This window comes from Schistocerca nitens, chromosome 2 (assembly GCF_023898315.1).
Source record: "Schistocerca nitens isolate TAMUIC-IGC-003100 chromosome 2, iqSchNite1.1, whole genome shotgun sequence".
Lineage (NCBI taxonomy): Eukaryota > Metazoa > Arthropoda > Insecta > Orthoptera > Acrididae > Schistocerca > Schistocerca nitens.
The window spans coordinates 804,588,016-804,611,719 of NC_064615.1; the positions used below are offsets into that span (position 1 = coordinate 804,588,016).

Sequence of the window (23,704 nt, forward strand, 5' to 3'; positions counted from 1 at the left end):
AATATCTTGAACCTTTTACAAGGTACGATGACTTTTACGACTCCTTGATTCCTGAAGCGCAGGAAAGATTCGGACGCGCCGCAAGCGAACCGTCCGCGGATATAACAACCAATACCTCAAGAAAGAAAAGATATATCATTCCGGTCTCAACTTTAAATACAATTTAGATATATTGGTTACATTTCGTATGCAATAATGTATGGCCTTAAATGAACTATACGGAAAGTCTACACAATGTGATTTTACCTCTGCAAATTCTTAAAAATTTCGTGCAGCCATGTAATCAATTTTGTGCAGCACAGTAACTATGACGAATAATGAAAATAAATTCAGACCTTTATCATTTAAAGATATCAAGCTATAGGTTGCGGAAGAACCAAATTTTTTTCACCAAATAGTTTTCTTAAAATCGGATGTTAAGTAATTAATAGCTGCCGTCGTGTCCGCCCCACTGCTCTGCTCAGAAGACACATGGCTGTCACTTCCGTCACGCGTGCTGCAGTGACAAGATTCAACGCGTTTGAATTCAAACATCGCCAGTTGCAGCGGGAGACAGACAGTGACACAGATGTCGTTCACGTATGACACTTCCATATCTACACCTGTGGTTGTGTTTTGTCGCCGGAAGCTATTGCACGCTGTCGCAAACCACCTCCTACCAGACACTATATGGGGGCTGTGGTATTTTATTTACAACTGTCAGAGATCTGTAACTCGATAAATAAATATTAACTAACTTCTAAAAACGAGAAAATAAAACAATTTCATAATGAAAAACATTTACAAGCACATACGTCAGGACTTATTCAAAGCAAAATATATGTATGTCTGAGTTGCCGCCTCTCAAACTACTGATCTTTCCTCCTGGGACATCCTGCATAACATAACAAAGTTACAAAAACTATATAATCAAAAATCAAACACAATATCATGGTGGCATGAGTAATGTAGAAGAGCTGATGGAAGGTATTTTTTGTCAAAGTAATTACATTTTTGGTTGGTGATTTGGATGATGGAGCTTTCTTGGTAGGGCCTGTTGGCCACTGTTTGGAATCACTGGTCACTGTTGCAGCCTCTGCCTTTATCCTTAACTTCGATAGTTCAGAATCCGTTCTTGGCAGGCACTTGCTACATGATATGGCAGGTACCCTAAAATACATATAAAAGTCATTAACAAATATTTAAAAAGATAAAGAAAAGAAATCAAGGAACTTTCCTACATTCAAGCACAGTAAATAAAACTATGATAATGTGTCGGCTACTACATTATGTCAACTGTGGCATTTAAACTTCAATATGCTATTTTTAATGGGCAACACAGTAATCTATGTGTAAATTTAATTACTATTTATTACATTGTGTTTCAGAAATGGTCCCCACATCTTTGGTCCATTAAATGCATATGTGGTGGTGGTGTGGTCTTCAGCCCTAAGGCTGGTTTGATACGACAGTTCATGCTAAAACTTGTATATGCTTGTAATTACATCATATGGCTCATTTTAGATATATCTACTCAGAACTGAGGCTACCTATTCTGTTCAATTTATGCATGTCTGTTACACACCAGGTAGATAAAACAACCAACAGATGTGTGAAGTAGTATATGTTTTCCAATGAGATTGTGATGGGTGATTGCTGCTGGCAGTGCCGATGCCCCAGGAAGAGCAAGCAACCCCTCCTGGGTATACACAAGGTGGTGGCAGCTCAAGTACCAGAAGTGTGATCCCTGTGTTGTCAGAGGGCTCAGCCAGAAGGGTACATAACATCCCCACCACACGGACTGGCTACATGTGCAGGAGACCTAGCAATGGGGAGGGGGGGCTCTATGGCAAGAAAGGAAGATGAAGGGGAGAGGAACCATGTTGGAGATCCAAATGGCTCACACTACAGAATTGATTTAGAAAGGGAGGTCAAATCCTGGGTGACAACAAAGGGAGAGATACAAGAATGAAAGCAGAACCGAGGGAATGGCCTAGTCATCATAAAAGGAAACAGTGAGGTAGAAGGGGGGTGGGGGGGCTGGAGGGGTAGGCACACGGATAGGAATACGTGGATAAGGGGAAGGGATGTAGCCTAGGAGAGAAGAAAGGCTGCAATAGCTCAGGCCCCATGCACACTACATATGTACCCCCAAAAAAGAGCTGTGATCCCCCTGGGAGATATTTCTATTTGTTACGCATGGATTATAATGAAATTAAAGTTGTGGCCTACACATTGAACTTCTGGGCCTTCAGAATCAAGGAATCTGTGGGAATAGGACCACCTGAGGACAAGATCAATATAGATGGTAGTTTCCAGTTGGATAACGCATCAAGTCTCGTCACTGAGAAACTTTATGCTTGGTGTAACTGACTCATTCATGTGATTTTACCACATGAAGATGATCTATATGAACAATTACAGGAGAAGCAGATGCGCTAAAGTAATGCCTGTGCAGCAATCTATGACTATGTCAAGAAAGAGAGAGTTGTACATCACTACCAAGAATGGGTTGGTGAAGACTGATGTCTCTGTTGGTGATTCACAAAGTGCAAGTTAAATTTGGAAGCTATATACTTATTACAATAATGGGTCACTTAACACGCAGTTCATTGCATGTAACATGAAATCTTGATGTATGCGTACCACTAAATGGCTACCCAGCCAATTATGCAGTAAGAAATGCTACACTTCTGAATTCATTTATGCGGTTTGTCAAGCAAGAGAACTACCTGGATGAAAATAATAAACTGATTAACAGCCAGTTGTTTATAGTTACCATTAAAAAAACCTCAGAGAATGCGATCAGTTGCGCCTTCTACTCTGTCCACTGTTGTCAAATTGCACTGCTACCGTAACTTGGGTGCCGGTTGCTAGGAAGATGCAGATAACTCTTATAGCTGGTAGAATAACTGTTACATTTTAACAGTGTGCTTTATTTCTCTCTGCAGCGAGTTTATTTCACACTGCATTATGACCTATCAGTTGCAAGAGTCCTCTGTCAAGGAATAACACGGCAAAACCTCTCTGACACTGTATCTCAGTCTTTTTTTTCTGTATAATTTTTTTTTCTGAAATAAAGTGTTGATTCCTGTGTTACATTAGATCCTCTTCTGTATTTATCTCTCCAACAAAATTAGGCCAAGAGAATGTCAAAGATGATCTCACAAAAGATTAATACATGCAGTATGGTCATGCTGAACATGCAAAAATTAGTTACCGCAACATTACGCTCTTTTATTAAGTTTATCAGAGTGCATGACAGACAGGCAAAACCCTTTAAATGATGTAAAATGAAGGTACTGACTGTTCAATTACACAAATATTGCTAACTGTGGATCCTCTCTGAAATCACATTTCTGTTATTGTTTTGTATTGCTTGTTCTAACTGAAATAAAGCATTGTTTCTTGTGTTACAATAAATCCTTGTTTTACTGATTTCTCACATCCACAGTTTCAAATGTAAGAAAATTAATGGATGCAGAGTTGTTATTGAATGAAGTATCACTGTTGTGTAATGCTGTTGATTTTAAAGCATTGTGTTGTTAGATGATTATATATATATATATATATATATATATATATAATAGAGGAAAACATTCCACGTAGGAAAAATATATCTAAAAACAAAGATGATGTGACTTACCAAATGAAAGTGCTGGCAGGTCGACAGACACGCAAACAAACACAAACATACACACAAAATTCAAGCTTTCACAAAAAAATGTTGCCTCATCAGGAAAGAGGGAAGGAGAGGGAAAGACGAAAGGATATGGGTTTTAAGGGAGAGGGTAAGGAGTCATTCCAATCCCGGGAGCGGAAAGACTTACCTTAGGGGGAAAAAAAGGACGGGTATACACTCGCGCACACACACACACATATCTATCCACACATATACAGACACAAGCAGACATATTTAAAGACAAAGAGTTTGGGCAGAGATGTCAGTCGAGGCGGAAGTGCAGAGGCAAAGATGTTGTTGAATGACAGGTATGAGTGGCGGCAACTTGAAATTAGCGGAGATTGAGGCCTGGTGGGAAACGGGAAGAGAGGATATACTGAAGAGCAAGTTCCCATCCCCGGAGTTCTGATAGGTTGGTGTTGGTGGGAAGTATCCAGATAACCCGGACGGTGTAACACTGTGCCAAGATGTGCTGGCCGTGCACCAAGGCATGTTTAGCCACAGGCTGATCCTCATTACCAACAAACACTGTCTGCCTGTGTCCATTCATGCGAATGGACAGTTTGTTGCTGGTAATTCCCACATAGAATGCATCACAGTATAGGCAGGTCAGTTGGTAAATCACGTGGGTGCTTTCACACGTGGCTCTGCCTTTGATCGTGTACACCTTCCGGGTTACAGGACTGGAGTAGGTGGTGGTGGGAGGGTGCATGGGACAGGTTTTACACCGGGGGCGGTTACAAGGATAGGAGCCAGAGGGTAGGGAAGGTGGTTTGGGGATTTCATAGGGATGAACTAACAGGATCACCCTGTGGTTAAACATGCCTTGGTGCACGGCCAGCACATCTTGGCACAGTGTTACACCGTCCGGGTTATCTGGATACTTCCCACCAACACTAACCTATCCGAACTCCGGAGATGGGAACTTGCTCTTCAATATATCCTCTCTTCCCGTTACCCACCAGGTCTCAATCTCCGCTAATTTCAAGTTGCCGCCACTCATACGTCACCTGTCATTCAACATCATCTTTGCCTCTTCACTTCCACCTCGACTGACATCTCTGCCCAAACTCTTTGTCTTTAAATATGTCTGCTTGTGTCTGTATATGTGTGGATGGATATGTGTGTGTGTGTGCGCGAGTGTATACCCGTCCTTTTTTCCCCCTAAGGTAAGTCTTTCCACTCCCGGGATTGGAATGACTCCTTACCCTCTCCCTTAAAACCCACATCCTTTCGTCTTTCCCTCTCCTTCCCCTCTTTCCTGATGAGGCAACAGTTTGTTGTGAAAGTTTGAATTTTGTGTGTATGTTTGTGTTTGTTTGCGTGTCTGTCGACCTGCCAGCACTTTCATTTGGTAAGTCACATCATCTTTGTTTTTAGGTATATTTTTCCTATGTGGAATGTTTCCCTCTATTATAATCATATCATTAATTTGAACCCAACAATTACGTTTGTTATTGTCGCTGTTGCATTTCGAAATCTTTCCTGTCGTCTTATTTTCTATTTCTGTTTTTACCAGTAGTCTCACTTTTTATTCACCTTCCCCTTTTTACCGTAATCTACTATACAATTTTATCCCACCTATATATACTCAATAATACGTAACCCACTTCCAAACCATAACCAAAAAAATTTTATTTTCCGGTTTCAACACTACCGCTGCTATAAAATCCACCATTTCTAGTTCAATAACAGCTGCTTTCACGTATTAAACAACCATTTCGGCTAGTTCTAATAACTTTCACTTTATTTCCACTTCTGTTTTTCGCACATCACTGATCATTTTTAGCCGCTCCCCACAGGTTTTAACGTCATTATTTCTTCGTCAGACAATTGTTAGCCCCATTTTCGTAATCTTTCACCACAACACCACTCCTTTTAACACATTTACACGTTTTTTTGAAATATTCCCGAATTTCTCCGTCCTTTAACGTGTTTTAGCAGCAACACAACCACCTAACCTTTATGCACATCGCTATCTACCAACCCAAGTTCACCACAGGATCAACTTAACCAACACTTTTTCGCCTTTTTTCATACCAGATCTCCAGTTGCTTTCTAATTCACCTTTATCTCTCCCCATATTTTTTTTTTTTTTTTCAGCCTCATCTTACACTTTCCACCTTCTAATACCATGTCACCCTCACAACACCCCCACAACGACCCTGTTAAGTTTTATTTACATTCCCTCCGCAAACATGCCTTCGCCCTAGCCAGATTACGCTCCCATATTCTATTTTCTCAGGCTTGTCTGACATTTGGCACTACCCCCAAAGGCCTCACACTTAAAGTTCCCATCTCTGGCTGCAACCCTTCTTTCCATCAGTCCCTATACCAGTTCCAAACTGAACAATCCATTGCCCTCACCCACCTAATCCTTCACCTACACATCAACTCAGCCAACGAACAGACCCAGCAACTCCTATCCTTAATAAAAGTCCTCAATCTTTCCTCTCCCACATCCACACCGGCTGTTCAGAGCATCCTCCTACAGGCCAACCGTAAATTAGAACAGCATGCCACCCTCCACCTCAAAAAACTATCCAATCTCCTGGTTTCCCACCTCCGGAAAGGCAACTCACTCACCCTTCACAACCTTTCCAGCAAACCTCAACCTCCTCTCATTGCACACCAACCCAGTCTCTCCCATCTACTCAATCTCCCACTTCCAGCTCCACTCCCTCCAAAACCTCAAAATTCCAATCAACACAACCTGGAACCACAACACCCTAATTCAGTAGTTAACCTTTCCTCCAAACCTCTCTCCCAATTCGAAACCTCTGTCCTATCCAAAGGCCTCACCTTCAGCCCCACTCCCAGATTCAACCAAACAGCCCTCGTCAAAGATTTACTGTCCTACACTCGTACTCTCTGCTGGAAATATCACTTTGCCACGAAGAAAAATGATCCTAATCCTACTCCTAATGATCCAACTCCCCAAGACAACATCCAAATTGAACCCTGCCTGGAACAGTTCCGTCCTCCGTCGCAACGGGACCCACCTCCTCTTCCTCAAAATCACCCTCTCCAAACCTTCCAGGAATTTCTGACTTCCAGCCTTGCATCTCAATCCTTCTTAAAAAAACCTTAATGCTACTCCCAACATCACCACTGCTGAAGCCCAGGCTATCCATGATCTGAAGGCTGACCGATCCATCGTCATTCTTCCGGCGGACAAGGGTTCCACGACCGTGGTACTTGATCGTCGGGAGTATGTGGCTGAGGGACTGCGTCAGCTTTCAGACAACACCACATACAAAGTTTGCCAAGGTAACCCCATTCCCGATGTCCAGGCGGAGCTTCAAGGAATCCTCAGAACCTTAGGCCCCCTGCAAAACCTTTCACCTGACTCCATCAACCTCCTGACCCCACCGACACCCCGCACCCCTACCTTCTACCTTCTTCCTAAAATCCACAAACCCAATCATCCCGGCCGCCCCATTGTAGCTGGTTACCAAGCCCCCACAGAACGTATCTCTGCCTACGTAGATCAACACCTTCAACCCATTACATGCAGTCTCCCATCCTTCATCAAAGACACCAACCACTTTCTCAAACGCCTGGAATCCTTACCCAATCTGTTACCCCTGGAAACCATCCTTGTAACCATTGATGCCACTTCCTTATACACAAATATTCCGCACGTCCAGGGCCTCGCTGCGATGGAGCACTTCCTCTCACGCCGATCACCTGCCACCCTACCTAAAACCTCTTTCCCCATCACCTTAGCCAGCTTCATCCTGACCCACAACTTCTTCACTTTTGAAGGCCAGACATACCAACAATTAAAGGGAACAGCCATGGGTACCAGGATGGCCCCCTCGTACGCCAACCTATTCATGGGTCGCTTAGAGGAAGCCTTCTTGGTTACCCAGGCCTGCCAACCCATAGTTTGGTACAGATTTATTGATGACATCTTCATGATCTGGATTCACAGTGAAGAAGAACTTCAGAATTTCCTCTCCAACCTCAACTCCTTTGGTTCCATCAGATTCACCTGGTCCTACTCCAAATCCCATGCCACTTTCCTTGACGTTGACCTCCACCTGTCCAATGGCCAGCTTCACACGTCCGTCCACATCAAACCCACCAACAAGCAACAGTACCTCCATTACGACAGCTGCCACCCATTCCACATCAAACGGTCCCTTCCCTACAGCCTAGGTCTTCGTGGCAAACGAATCTGCTCCAGTCCGGAATCCCTGAACCATTACGCCAACAACCTGACAACAGCTTTCGCATCCCGCAACTACCCTCCCGACCTGGTACAGAAGCAAATAACCAGAGTCACTTCCTCATCCCCTCGAACCCAGAATCCCCCACAGAAGAACCACAAAAGTGCCCCACTTGTGACAGGATATTTTCCGGGACTGGACCGGACTCTGAATGTGGCTCTCCAGCATGGATATGACTTCCTCAAATCCTGCCCTGAAATGAGATCCATCCTTCACGAAATCCTCCCCACTCCACCAAGAGTGTCTTTCCACCGTCCACCTAACCTTCGTAACCTGTTAGTTCATCCCTATGAAATCCCCAAACCACCTTCCCTACCCTCTGGCTCCTATCCTTGTAACCGCCCCCGGTGTAAAACCTGTCCCATGCACCCTCCCACCACCACCTACTCCAGTCCTGTAACCCGGAAGGTGTACACGATCAAAGGCAGAGCCACGTGTGAAAGCACCCACGTGATTTACCAACTGACCTGCCTACACTGTGATGCATTCTATGTGGGAATTACCAGCAACAAACTGTCCATTCGCATGAATGGACACAGGCAGACAGTGTTTGTTGGTAATGAGGATCAGCCTGTGGCTAAACATGCCTTGGTGCACGGCCAGCACATCTTGGCACAGTGTTACACCGTCCGGGTTATCTGGATACTTCCCACCAACACCAACCTATCCGAACTCCGCAGATGGGAACTTGCTCTTCAATATATCCTCTCTTCCCGTTTCCCACCAGGCCTCAATCTCCGCTAATTTCAAGTTGCCGCCACTCATACCTGTCATTCAACAACATCTTTGCCTCTGCACTTCCGCCTCGACTGACATCTCTGCCCAAACTCTTTGTCTTTAAATATGTCTGCTTGTGTCTGTATATGTGTGGATGGATATGTGTGTGTGTGCAAGTGTATACCCGTCCTTTTTTCCCCCTAAGGTAAGTCTTTCCGCTCCCGGGATTGGAATGACTCCTTACCCTCTCCCTTAAAACCCACATCCTTTCGTCTTTCCCTCTCCTTCCCTCTTTCCTGATGAGGCAACAGTTTGTTGCGAAAGCTTGAATTTTGTGTGTATGTTTGTGTTTGTTTGCGTGTCTGTCGACCTGCCAGCACTTTCATTTGGTAAGTCACATCATATTTGTTTATATATATATATATATATGGCTTTAAATATGTCTGCTTGTGAGATGTCTGCTTGTGTCTGTATATGTGTGGATGGATATGTGTGTGTGTGCGAGTGTATACCCGTCCTTTTTTCCCCCTAAGGTAAGTCTTTCCGCTCCTGGGATTGGAATGACTCCTTACCCTCTCCCCTAAAACCCACATCCTTTCGTCTTTCCCTCTCCTTCCCTCTTTCCTGATGAGGCAACAGTTTGCTGCGAAAGCTTGAATTTTGTGTGTGTGTTTGTTTGTGTGTCTATCGACCTGCCAGCGCTTTCGTTCGGTAAGTCACATCATCTTTGTTTTTAGATATATTTTTCCCACGTGGAATGTTTCCCTCTATTATATATATATATATATATATATATATATATATATATATATATATATATATATATATATATATATCCCTATGAAATCCCCAAACCACCTTCCCTACCCTCTGGCTGATGATGTGACTTACCGAACGAAAGCGCTGGCAGGTCGATAGACACACAAACAAACACAAACACACACACAAAATTCAAGCTTTCGCAACAAACTGTTGCCTCATCAGGAAAGAGGGGAAGGAGAGGGAAAGACGAAAGGATGTGGGTAAGGAGTCATTCCAATCCCGGGAGCGGAAAGACTTACCTTAGGGGGAAAAAAGGACAGGTATACACTCGCACACACGCACATATCCATCCACACATATTCAGACACAAGCAGACATATATATATACACACACACATATACACACACACACACACACACACACACACACACACAAAATTGTTCCAACAGATAAGGGAGCAATAATTATTATCTCACATGCAGAAATCCCTCCAGTTTTAAAACAAACTGCCTATTAATCTACCAGGAAAATAAACAACTAGCATCAAGAAATGGAGTTCAGAACTCATCTTAAAAAAATCTTGGGCAACGAGAATGAAACTTGAATATAATATAAAAGAACAATGAGCCTGGCAGGTTACTCCAGTAATTCTTTCACAGACCAAAGCACAAGTTAACAACAGTGTTGAGGAAGGAAGCCTTTATGAGCCAAGCAATTTTACCTGCTCTGGTAAAATCATTGTGTTTATATAACTGCATACTGTTTAGGTTTGTGGTCCATACTATGAGCAGCTTCTCCTGTTTTTCTGTTGCAAATGCATCTTCATCTATGCTCTGCAAACCACTGTGTGAGGTGCATGGTAGACAGTACATCACAATGTACCAGTTATCAGCATTTCTTCATGTTCCATTCACATATGGGGCATGGGAAGAATGATTGTTTGAATGCCTCTGTGTGTGCAGTAATTATTCTAATCTTATCCTCACGATCCCTATGTAAGCAATATGTAGGGTACTGTAGTATATTCCTGGAGTCATCACTTAAAGCTGGTTCTTGAAACTTTGTTAACAGACTTTCTCATGATAGTTTACATGATCTTTACAAGTCTTCCAGTTTAGTTCCTTCAGTACCTCCGTGACACTCTTCCATGGATTAAGCAAACCTCTAACAATTCATGTTGCCCTTCTCTATACACGTTCAACATCTCCCATTAGTCATATTTGGTATGGGTCCCATGCACTTTAGCAATATTCTAGGATGGGTCACACAAGTGATTTGCAAGCAATCTCCTTTGTCGTCTAAATGTGCTTCCCCAACCATCTATCAATAAACCGAAGTCTACTATGTGCTTTACCCACGAGTGAGCCTTTGTGATCATTCCACTTCATATCTCTACGAAGTGTTACACCTAGGTATTTGTAGAGTTGGCCAATTCCAACAGTGATTCACTGACATTGTAGTCACAGCCATGAGTACAAAATTACATGAACGCAATGACACTAAATAGCAAATGGCAGATCAAAATGTGGCAAATTCTCATGGCAAATGCTAATTATACAATTAAAATACTCTATGTATGATGATACAGGTGCTAAACTAAGCAATAATAACTGCATATTTTTTAGGGTCACCACCGCCTACAGAATGAACATTCGATCAACACGTGTATTAAGGAAATGCCTCTTGAATCAAATGGAAATCCATGGAGGGAAGGGGATGTTATTTTCACAAAACGCTATTGAGAAAAGTTAGAGATCCAGCATCTGTGGCTGCCAACAGAAATATTCCAGCGACATCAATGTACCATTCACACAAGGACCGTGAAGACAAGATAAGAGAAATTAGGGTTCATACAGAGGCATATAGACAGCTGTTTTTCCCTCGCTCCATGTGCAAGGGGAACAGGAAAGGAATGACTAATACTGGTATAAGGTAACTTCCATCATGCACATTATAGTTGCTTGCAGAATAAATATGTAGATGTAAATGCAGTACAAAGAACAACAGTCCCGTTTCCCAAATCTCTCTGGTTCTTTACCTTCCCTTTCTACCAGGAGATGCTGGATTCGAAAGCTTGCACATTTCCTTAACTTCTATATATTTTCTCCTGCAACAGCTTTGTGCCTAGACTTTTTTATCATCTAATTATATTATATTTTCAAAAACTGATTACTTTAGTTGATACAACAATAAGGAAAATACCCTCCAAAGAATACATGTGCAGATTTATGGGCATTTATCACCCTCCATTAAGCAAATAATTTTTTGGGAAAAGATGATCATATGTTAACTGTAATGGAACACTGTTAAACCTAACTAAGACAAAGAGGCAGCAGCAGCCCACATTATCACTTTCTTAAACAGGCAGTCTGATAATTTGTGCAAATAATTAACAAACAGTTTCTCAGCAGGGAATAAGGATATTCCTCGTATAAGTGCACTTATGGCATACCCGGATTTTCTGATGCTTGCTTGCTGCAATTGGTAACTGTCTGCGCAATGACTGTCGGGGAGCGAACAAGATGAATAGCAAGTCTCATGTGGGTAGCCAATAATACTGCTCATTCATAATTTCCTTTTCTTCTTAAATGAAATTAGTTCATATTTTGTTTAAGCTGGGTCATTTGTCCCACCCTAACCACAGCCTCAGAAATTGTAACATATTCCCGAAGAAACAACCAAGTATTTCAGACAACCAAGATCATAAACTTCACTGATGCTCAAGGTGCTATTAAGTCCCAACTAACTACAAGCTCAAAAATTGTGATATATGGGACAAATAATTATGACAACCGAGTTTGTGAGACTGAGCAATTCTCACTGACTATCGTATACTATCACCCGCTTGGCTATGACCAGTGATAAATTGATAACAGCAGCATGCAACGGAAGAGCCAAGTACAGTGTAAGTGCACTTTAGTTTAATTCTTAATCCTATCTCTCACTTAAGCTTTGAGATCTCTTGCTTTCCTTCATCTTCTACATTATATTAGTTACAACAATGATACACATATTTCAAGTAACTTACGGACTACTGTCATCCTTCTGGAAACTATCAACTTTATACAGGTCACATAGGGATGTGTCATTCTTCACTTTCTGCACACTGTATATGTGTTCCGAAGTTATAGTTTTGAACTGGTCTTTTAATTTCTGCAAGTTTTCTTCCTGCACAACAGCAACTTTGCATCCACCATCATTCAACAAAACCCCACCGATAAGGAAGGTTTTCTTAATCCCTGCGGTCTTTGCCTCTCCACTCTGTGTCGCAAACGCATACAGCAATCTGGAAAAGAACAAAACTTGGTCATTCCACATCAAATCAGTCTAATTTAAAACTGGCCCCCACCTGGTCATCTACAATTTTGTTAAAACTTTACCATAGCACCAAGCACATCGCAAAAGAAGCCCTGTAAAGCTTTAGGTCAGATATGCTGTACTTCTGGCACCACAGCCATCAGCTTGCAGGCCACTCTGCCAGTGAAGGTATTATGAATAAATCATCATGTTTGACAACTCTTTTTATGGATTGACCATTATAGTGAGAAACCTGCAAATTGACGTTTCTACTCAACTTCTGGTGTACCTTAAACTTAATCATCAAATTTGACCAATGTTTGGGATCAAATATCTCAAAATGTTAGCCAATCAATTTTGTTTGCAACTAATTCTGCCGGGAAGAATAGATTTTGATCTTCTAGGCACCTGACTTGATTGTTGGTATCTATTGTTTAAGGGATGCTACTACCAATTAAGAAAAAAATGGTAATGTCATCACCAAGGGGCCTCACCCTATAGTCACGTAACATCCACTGGTGGATCACTTCGTAGAAGTTCCCAAGCTTGAAATGGGTTGCTTGCCAGGTTTGCAAGCCTGTTACAGTGCTTCTAATCAGAATGCCAAGCATAATGTGTGTCTGGCAGGTTCCCAAGCCTACACTAGGTTTCTTATCACATTTCCATGCCCAAGCTGCTCCTTACTATTGACCTGACTTTAAATTTTTCTCAATACTGGATAAAGTTTGCTAAGGGTAAGTTACACTAGTGTCCTGTCAATGTTAGGGATGGAGCAGGAATGTTGGTGATAATAAGCTGCTCTGGAACTCTGTAACAGTCTTTTCTACATGGCCAAGAGAATGAACGTGCAGGACCCGCAGCAGACATGAAGTCCAGTAACACATCACTCTGTTCAAGTGAGATGTCATAGATATTCCCAAACCATCGTTTATTGTCATAAATACATGCTACATAATGTGTAGGTTGGAGATTCAACATCTTTTCATCAAAGCAGTTTGCAATAGATTGGTCAAGGTTAGCAATAGAAGATGCTGTATCATCTGAAACTTGCTGATACGAATTCGTTTATCAGTCCACACAAATTGGTGAAAATCTCGCATTCCTAAAATCATTTGGCCATTTTCAAACCTTTCTTCTTAAGCCAATGTTGCAGTATCGACATTTTTTTAAAATTATATATGTTGATGGAGTTCTTGAAATTTCTGTGTAGGGCAACAGAACCAACAGTGATTTCCCCAACTGTATTCTACAGGTGCCTGATCAACCTTTCCACATAAACATGCACAGCAACAACGTTATGACTGAGGGAATCACCGATTACGCAAATGTTCAAATTTTTGAGAGCTTCAGCATTTTTATAATAAACAACAAATGGGTGTAAAGTGGCTTGCCTATTTTCCCAGTGGAAGGATTGCACAGCATCTTGCACCACAAATGAACAGTTTTCTGTTACATCCATTAAAGCAACAATTTCTCCTATTTTTGAATTGTCCCTGATCATATTCAAATGTTGGCTTTGTTGCTTCGCAGTGCAGAACAATTTATTTTTTAAGTCCATGTAAACTGGAATTATATAAATTCCAGTTTATACAGTCTTAAAAATAAACTGATTCTCATGAATTCATTTACATCAAATAAGCATTTACCACGACAAAGTTTTCGATGATGCTGAGCCACAGTCATAAGGCATTTTTTTAAAGAATTGACTATATATTACTGACTATTTGAATATATATTACTGTATTTTTCTTTGGTACACTCAAAATTTCAGGTTTTATGCCATTATTGAGCACAAGGCTAAAAGTTCTCAGACCATTAACACACTGTATCTGGTCAAGTCATCCCAAATCTAGATCGCTCAGAAGAAAAATACAGTAATGTAGAGTGAAATGGTTATGTATTCTCTCTCTCTCTCTAAAAGAAAGCTTACCTTCGAAGCTAAATATTATTCCTAAAACGAAAGATACCAACACGAGAAAACAAGTGCCTAGGAGATAAAAATCTGCTGTTTTTAATAGAGCTACTCACAAAAAAAAAACTGACTCATCACAATTTTTAGATATTTTGACCCCAAACATTGGGCAAATTTGATGATTAAATTTAAGACACCATATCTAGATCCAAGTAGGCCTATCTCAATAACTACACAAACTTGAAAGTTTAATACTAATCATGTGGTCTAACATCAACTTTATTAATACATAAATCAATTATTGTGACATGTTTTAGGCTGGAGATGTCAATGGCTAAAACTGGGATGGCATGCATACGCTAAACATTCCCCCCCCCCCCCTTTTCAAGTAGCAATTGCAGAAAAACGTGCTACCTCAATGGCCCTTGTCCACATTATATTTGAACTTAGCACAAAAAGTTGATTACAAAAACAAGTTTGCAGGTTTTTCATGGTTGTTGTTGTGGTGGTCTTCAGTCCTGAGACTGGTTTGATGCAGCTCTCCATGCTAATCTACCCTGAGCAAGCTCCATCTCCCAGTACCTACTGCAACCTACATCCTTCTGAATCTGCTTAGTGTATTCATCTCTTGGTCTCCCTATACGATTTTTACCCTCCAGACTGCCCTCCAATGCTAAATTTGTGATCCCTTGATGCCTCAGGACATGTCCTACCAACCGATCCCTTTTTCTAGTCAAGTTGTGCCACAAACTTCTCTTCTCCCCAATCCTATTCAATACCTCCTCATTAATTACGTGATTTACCCACCTAATCTTCAACATTCTTCTGTAGCACCACATTTCAAAAGCTTCTATTCTCTTCTTGTCCAAACTGGTTATCGTCCATGTTTCACTTCCATACATGGCTACACTCCATACAAATACTTTCAGAAACGACTTCCTGACACTTAAATCTATACTCGATATTAACAAATTTTTCACTACACTATTAAATTTATATAGAGTTGTCAAACACGGTGATTTATTCATGATAATATCCTTACTGGCTGAGTGTCCTGCAAGCTGATTGCACTGGTGTCAAAATTACAGCATATATTGAGCTAAAACTTTATATAACTTTCTTTGAAAAGTGCTGCACTTAGTGTTTTTTAGCAAAATTCGAGATGGTCATGGAGCAATACAACTTCTTTAAAATTTAAGTAATGAAGAAACAGAAGTAATACATTATTATTTATACAGACAATTTTGCAAACACTGCAACTTTCAAGTGATTTAGTTCAAGCTCTCTGGGATCACCATCATCAAACAAACATAAAATTGACTGTGAATCTCATTTAGGTATGTTTCTGTGCAACCACTTATCAGTGTAATTTTGTATCAACTGGTCTAGTCTCTCCAGCTCAGGGATTTTGTTTGCTATGTAAATTCCAACATTTACCAAATGTACTTTCACAAATTTTTAGCTCTTGACATGCAATACTTGAAGTGTCACATTCATGTAAGTGACAGTGCACAAAACATCATGCAGAACATTGTGAATTATTTGTCTTTTTTTGACAGGCGATTATATAATGGTTTAGTTTGTCTCCCAGTGAAATTTGCTGGAAATTACCCATCACTGTCAGAAACACTTTTCACCTTAATGAAATAAAAGGGCAACCAGAGTAACATAGAAATTTGTGTCCTCCAGCAATGTTCTGGGATTACAGGAAATACAGTGAACTGAGAAATGCATACTACACAGAGCAACTACTGTAGCTAAGAGAGAGCCAATACAAAAAACTAGTAATAATAAACTATAAAATATGTTTATGGATAACAATTGGCAACACTATCATTAGGAGAGGTGTCACAAGCAAGGACATCACCCACATATTTTTCAAAGGAACCATCCTAATGTTTGCCATTAAGCTATGTAGGGAAAACAGGCAACCCCAATCCTTCCGAATGCAGGTTTTAATGACTGTCACCTCAATCTACAGGTATAAACAGCAAGTATTTAGTACAACTGAAAAATAAGTAACTTCAAGTGTAGGGTATCACTGATATCCTTTAGTGATCATTCATTGTTAATAAAACCTAAAGTAGTAGTTTATGTAAGCAACTGCTTTCTGTTGAGACTGACTCATTTCCAATACCCGAAGTTTCTGTGTCATGTGAAGATCGACAAATTGAGGACCGTGTACGACGAATGAATGTTCCTGAGGATAGCAAATCGTCTATGATCAAGACTGAAAACATGTTATAATACCATATTCAAACAAATGAGCCCCTCAAAGCAAAGGGGTGTAACTCTCATTACTCTTGTTTCGAGATATTTAATGGTTTACCATGATTGTGGTACAAAATTTATAATTACTTTTTATCACTTTTTTATCATATACATCATCAGAATTGATTTTTCTAACTCAAATTAGAATCACAATAAACCTTAGCTAGTTACAGACCTAATATATGGGTCCAAATGAAGTTACACCATTTGTGACAAAGAGGTAAAGGACTTTGTTTACTATGAAAATACACATGGCAAATAATAACGCCATATTTACATAAATTTTTTAAAATGTCTGTTACTCATCACCAATAAAACCATGTCCTCTCAGTGGCCCAATGTTTTCAGCATTGTGAAAAGAAAGAAGACTCATAGCAGTGGTGATGAACAGGTGGAATGAAGGGCAAAAGTTCTTCAATGTCCTTGTTCTTCTTCTCTTCTGCAACAGGCTGTGCACGTTTCCCTTAGGTATATTACACAGAGAAATAGTTATTCCTTTTTTACATACAGTCTTCAAGTCCAATTTGCAAAATCCCATGTCAGTAGAAACTATTTTCTTGAAAAATTATGAATGGGTCACTCTTTTGTTACTGAAACCACTGCATCTTTAGCCATGACACTCATGGTTTTCACTGTCTTCCTCTTAGTGAGCGATTTCAGCAATCTTTCCACAGACAAGTAATAATGGTTTGCTGTTACAGTGACATGAAAGGGATATTTTCCTTGACTTGACATAATATTGTACTGATCAGTGGGTCATAATATCTGTTGCGTCTTCTGCAGTTTCATATTGAGGTAAATTCCCCCTCACCGAGGAAATAGGAAGGGCTACTTTCCATGAACATTTTGTCTACAATTTCAATGTTATTCTATACATTTAAAACTAGTATCATGTTTATTTTCCAATTCATGTTTCGTTCTGTGCAAATATCACTGCACATTACAAGTTTTGCGGACTTCATTTTTGTTTCAATGTGTATGGTCAAACAAGCACCAATTCCTTGGGATCACTTCACTCTATGAGCAGAGATCTTGAATAACAATGTAGGATTCATTTACATCTAACTTCTTGTGCTTTACATTAGTAAAAGTATCAAATGCAAGGCACTATAACTTTTGACTTTAAGTGATAATAAGAAAATAGAACATAGGCCTACTGATAAGAAGTGGATGGCTCTGAATTTGCTGGAAAATATGCGTTTCTGGATCCATTATCATTCCAAATAATTCTTTCCCCAATACTGTCTTCATCACTGTAACTCATGATGAGTTACATTGAACACATTTCAAACAATAAAAGTGAAATCCTATTGCTGAAACAGACTAGATCAAACATCCGATCGAAGCAAGAAAACTCAAAACAGCAGCAAGCACAGAGGTGTAACAACTACACCACTTGACTAACTCATAGTTGTCTCTACTTACAGCAGAAACTTGTTGCGGTTGTTTTGTGAGTTATTAATTAGATCATCTGCATTGTTAACATAAGGCCATTTGCCAAACAAGGTCTAGAGGAGTGATAATACTTGTAATTTACGAAGCTTGGATGTCCTTCGATAGAAGTGTTGAGGTTATCTATGTTAACACAGTTAATAGTCTGCCTGATTACACATATTTATTACCTTTTAATTATGTAATTTCTTATAATGAAAAACAAAATCACTACATAATTATTTTTTACACTTCACTATTAAATGATTACCAGTTGCAGCTATCTTCAGAAACAATAACACATGGTCAGTGTATGGTGAAAACTAGTGATAATTACAACCATGTTACAGTAATTATCTAAAATAAATAGGACAAATGCACAGTAAACGTTATTTATCATTCTAACACGTTAGATCAGGAAGCACTTACAGTAAACAATCTAAAAGACTGTTGATCATTGGTCGGTTTTCGTAACAATCCGTTTCGGAGTCACTACGCTCAGACATTGGTACTAACTGATTCATTAAATCAGTGGAAATTATTCTGCCATTAACGCAAACTCACTAAACAGTGCATAGATCTGAATGTGTACTAAACTTGACTGAAGAACACATGCAACAAAGTGTGTGAAGAAACTCATAACTTAAATGCACTTTTTTCACTTTCTTGAAGGGATTAATTACAATTTTGAATTTAGAAGACTGGCCTTACATCTCGGCCTCCATTGAGGCATTTAAGAGCAATTTCCTTTTTTTTAAAAAAAAAATGAGAAATGCATTATTTGTAGCTCATATTAATAAAACTTGCTGAACTGTCATACAAAAATGTGCAAGCGGCGTTCCATGTTACTTTTCAGTAAATAATTTCGCATCATTATCGTAATCAGTGTCAGTATAACACACTTACTGCTTCGCCGTGTTCACATGCACACCCAAAGTTTTACTAAGCCATTTGTAGGTAACCTGAAAAATAGAGTTGTTTATAAACAAATCCGTAAGTCTCGACATAACATAAACTTCATACAATACAGTGACATAATCCGAAACATATGGCTGAAAAATTTGACGATCCTCTAAACTTACCACTTTATTTTCATCGAGAACAAATTCTTCAATATTCTGTATATATAAATTTTCCGTTTCTTCGTCCAACATTTTGGCGGTTTTCACGATCGTAAACCAAAGTACCAACAACAACGTAAATCTCTGACGAATGCATTGATACTTTGCGTATCGCCTACGTCACATGAATTTGACAGTTCAAAGGCATTGAAAACTTGCACATGGATAAAGCCTCTTGTCTCAGATCAGTCAGATCAAAAATAAACAAGGATGTGCCAGTCAGACATGCCTTAATTCGGTCGGAACGCACCGAAACGACGTTCCGGCACCTCCCAGGAAATTTTTCTTGGACAGACTGGAAAAGGTCGGCATCGGCGATTCAAAATTGTACATGGGTATCAAATCGCAGTGTAACTACATATAATTTGCCGCGGCACCGGCAGCAGTGAACGTGCCAATGGGTGACCAACGTGACACACCTGTTGTTTACATTTTCTTGTTTTGATTACAATAGATTATGTTTTAAAACTTGGACAGTATTTTGTAAAAAAAAAAAAAAAAGGTTTCTCATTGTAAGTTTTATGAAAAGTTTTCAGAAATCGAAACTTGAGATTTTTATGCTTGGGTGGGGGGGAAAGGAATTGTATGGTTGAAGAGGTGCGATACGGCACAAAAATTTTTTGGTATTAAGCAGTGCTGTCAGGAGGAAGAACCCAGGTCCAGTCTGCACATGACATTACTTGCGAGCCATCTGCTAGCCATTGCTCAAATAATTAATGAGCTGAAAGTTCATTTAAGTTCAGTTTTCGATGTATACGCACACTTCGAATGTTATAACAATGGAAATACATTTACAGACAAATTATGAAAGTATGCTGAGCTACAGAATGCCGCAGTACCGGTACTAGGAAATTATATGTTTTTAGTCTTCTGGCGTACAGTTCCCTTTCAGAATCCAAAGTTCAGACGTTTATCTACGTGAAACGGTCTTTTTTGCTTCACTGTCATTCTGTCTCCCTGAATTACTGCCTAGGACAGGATTTTGTACAAAAGTATTTTAACATCAGATTTCCCCAGATCTACTGATATTATTTCAGAAATACTGGCTATCCATAAGGCCGGTATTACACTATCAAATTTCTTTGTCCAATATCTTTGTCCAATATCTTTGTCATAGATATTTGATAGTGTAATAGGGATCACTGACAAATGTCGTCCAATATTTGATCAAATCTAGGCCGAGGCCGTATATTTGATCAAAGAAATTGCTTGTCTTCTGTTCACTGCAATGCGATATGTTACCATGCGGAGCGCTAGCATCGCTGCAGTGTTCTGTCGTCTGTAGTGTTTTTATAACCATTGCCGGTAAATACAATTGGTGTGTGTCGACAACTACAGAATTAATAGAGATGTCTGAAGCTGATGAGGCGCTTTACAACGTGAGGCACCCTGAATACAAAAATAGATTAAGAAGATTGGAGACCTAACCTAACCTAACATAACCCTCTCCTGTAGCAAGGAATCGGAGTGTATAAGTGAGCCTGTCTTCTGAAGATGTAGCAGGTTAAGTGAAAATTGTGCTTTGTGATATGAGGATACACTTCATTGAGCACATACAGAAATGTATGTTCATCCATTCTTAAGTAATTGATGTACGACTTGACGTCTTCCACTGTAAGCTCACGTAACAAGTTTTGTTGAATGCTTTTATCGTGTCGTCGTAAAACCCACGGCTTCACCCAGATTAGATTAGTTTTTCGTTCCATAGATCCGTGCTGAGGAGATCCTCGTGGATGTGGAACATGTCGATTTTTTTTAAGCTGAAATAAAAATACTAATAGTATGAATAAATACAATACATCATTTGTTTCTATTAAAAATTTCGCCAATGGAGTAGAAGGAGTTGGCCAGTAGTAAGTCTTTCAGGCTCCTTTTAAACTGATCTTTATTTCTAACTAAATTTTTTATGTTTCCTGGCAAATTATTGAAGATGAGTGTTCCTGAGTAGTGGACCCCTTTTTGAACTAAAGTAAGTGCTTTTAAGTCCTTGTGCAGATCATTTTTGTTCCTGTTATTGTATGTATGAACTGAGTTGTTTGTTGGAAAAAGAGATATATTATTTACTACAAATTTTATTAAGAAGTAAATATACTGAGAGGCACTAGTTAGTATACCCAGTTCTTTGAAGAGGTTTCTGCAGGAGGTCCGTGAATTTACTCCACAAATAATACGTATTACACGCTTTTGGACCTTGAAAACTTTTGTTTGACTTCAAGATTTACCCCAAAATATTATCCCATATGACATAATGGAATGAAAGTATGCAAGCTTTTTTATTTTTATGTTGCCTATGTCTGCTAACACTCGAATTGCATATACACATTTGTTAAGGCCTTTCTGCAGTTCTGTGGTGTGCTCCTCCCAACTGAATTTATTATCAAGTTGTAATCCCAGGACTTTTAAGACTGTCAACCTCGTATGTATGGTTCCATTTTTTCCCCCCACTTCTTTTCCGCATGTGCACACAATGCAATTGGAGTACGTAGAACTGCTGCGGTTAATAACAAGTTGTTGTCAGCCATCTTGAACTTTGATGAAAAATTTGATGACAGTGTATTACCCCTTGTAGCGCTACGTCAAAGATCTTTGTCAAATATATTGGACGGAATATTGGATCACATCTTTGATGAAATCTTTGACAAAGGAATTTGATAGTGTAATACCGGCCTAAAAGATATTCTGTGACATAAAATAGTCACAGCTATTAATAAGAAATGGTAGCTGACTTTATATTTTAGTTTCATATATCAGCATCCTATGGACGAGTTGTAGGGCAATGGAATGTTGAATAGAGTGGGGTGGGGATGTGATCACCAAAAGGTGCCCGCAAACTCCCGTCCCTCAGTGCTTCTGTAGGTCCATTGGGCGTGGAAGTGGGTGTTGGCTGATGCTTTGATTTTAGTTGGCTGAGCGCTGAGTCCCAAGCTTCGCTAATGATGGAGCCACTGTCTCTATTGGTCAGATCACTGGCCACTCGTATTTCAATGCCCTCCTTCAGAATATAGTCCCAAAACGACGAGGTCTGTCTTAACACTTCCGTTTCTTGGTACTTCATTCAATCCCTTGTAACACAGAATGTTCTGCACCCGCAGGTTAAGTTTGGTGGCTCTTCTATGTTCCTTCCATCTCTCTTTCATTGTCGGCACAGTCGGCCCGATGTATCTCTTACTGAATTACATGGCCTAGAGTAAACACCTGGTCAGGGAGCCCCAATTCGTCTTTTATCATAACTAATAGTGCTCGCATTCTCGGAGGTGGACGGAAAACACATTTAATGTTACTTCGAGCCAGGATTCCGACGATTTTGTTCCATACTTCGCTAGCATATGACAGATACACCATTATCTTATCCTTCTCGTCGTGATTTATTTGCTGGGCCGGTACCTTTTGCTTGAAAGCACGTCGTGTTAGTCAGTGGCCTTATTCGTTCCTCTTGAATACATCTGGAATGTTATTGAGCTGCCTTGGTTGGTTTTCTTAGTCAGATAATGTATGGGCTCTGTGTACCACTTTACACATCACAGCCACTAGCTGTGAAGGATGGTGACAGTGTGGAGATAAAGATCAATGTGAGTGGCTTTCCTGTATACACTAATCTGTTTCACACTTAACTAAGAAGAAACCCCTTGAGTCTGAGCTCGCAAGTTCAATCTTTAGCAGGGCTCATTTGAAAGTGTTGTGTTAATAATTATGTTCAAAAATGGTTGAAATGGCTCTGATCACTATGGGACTTAACATCTGAGGTCATCAGTCCCCTAGAACTTAGAACTACTTAAATCTAACTAAACTAAGGACATCACACACATCCATGCCCGAGGCAGGATTCGAACCTGCAACCCTAGCGGTCGCGTGGTTCCAGACTGAAGCGCCTAGAACCACTCAGCCACACCAGATGGCAACAACTATGTCAGGAAAAATATTAGCTGCTAATGACTCACCACGTACATCTGGAGGGCGACAGAAAATGGGTGTCCAGGAGATGCAGAGATCAGCCCTCTATGGGATTATGTGTATTACACTTCACAAAATGGATATCGATGACAACAAGAAACGTTCCAAACAAACCATTAACTTGAGTCATTAACGCAGAATGAAAAATGGCGAGCAACAGTGATCAGAAAAGTTCGCACCATCAAGACCGAAGATGAACTCCTTAGGAGTTACAAACTGTGCAGGGCGTTCAGCTAGGTATCCACTCTTAAAGAATGCATATCGAATCACATTGGCGTAATGGGGAGAATAGAACTGATGGAATGTGATTGCATTCAACCGAATGTAAAAAATCTGTTGTAGAGC

At 40.0% G+C, this 23,704-nt stretch overlaps 1 protein-coding gene across 1 annotated transcript in view; it reads right to left on the minus strand.

Annotated features, from left to right (window-relative positions):
• The window catches only part of LOC126237062 (DNA polymerase delta subunit 3-like), a 71,217-nt gene extending 51,695 nt beyond the window's left edge, over positions 1–19,522 (minus strand). Inside the window, exons 1-4 of the mRNA XM_049946848.1 lie at positions 19,370–19,522; positions 19,194–19,249; positions 12,405–12,662; positions 990–1,149 (exon numbers count right to left, since the gene is read on the minus strand). Coding sequence (XP_049802805.1) covers positions 990–1,149; positions 12,405–12,662; positions 19,194–19,249; positions 19,370–19,441 — 546 coding nt within the window. The 5' untranslated portion in view covers positions 19,442–19,522. The remainder of the gene's footprint in view (positions 1–989; positions 1,150–12,404; positions 12,663–19,193; positions 19,250–19,369) is intronic.
• Between the last annotated feature and the right edge of the window lie 4,182 nt (positions 19,523–23,704).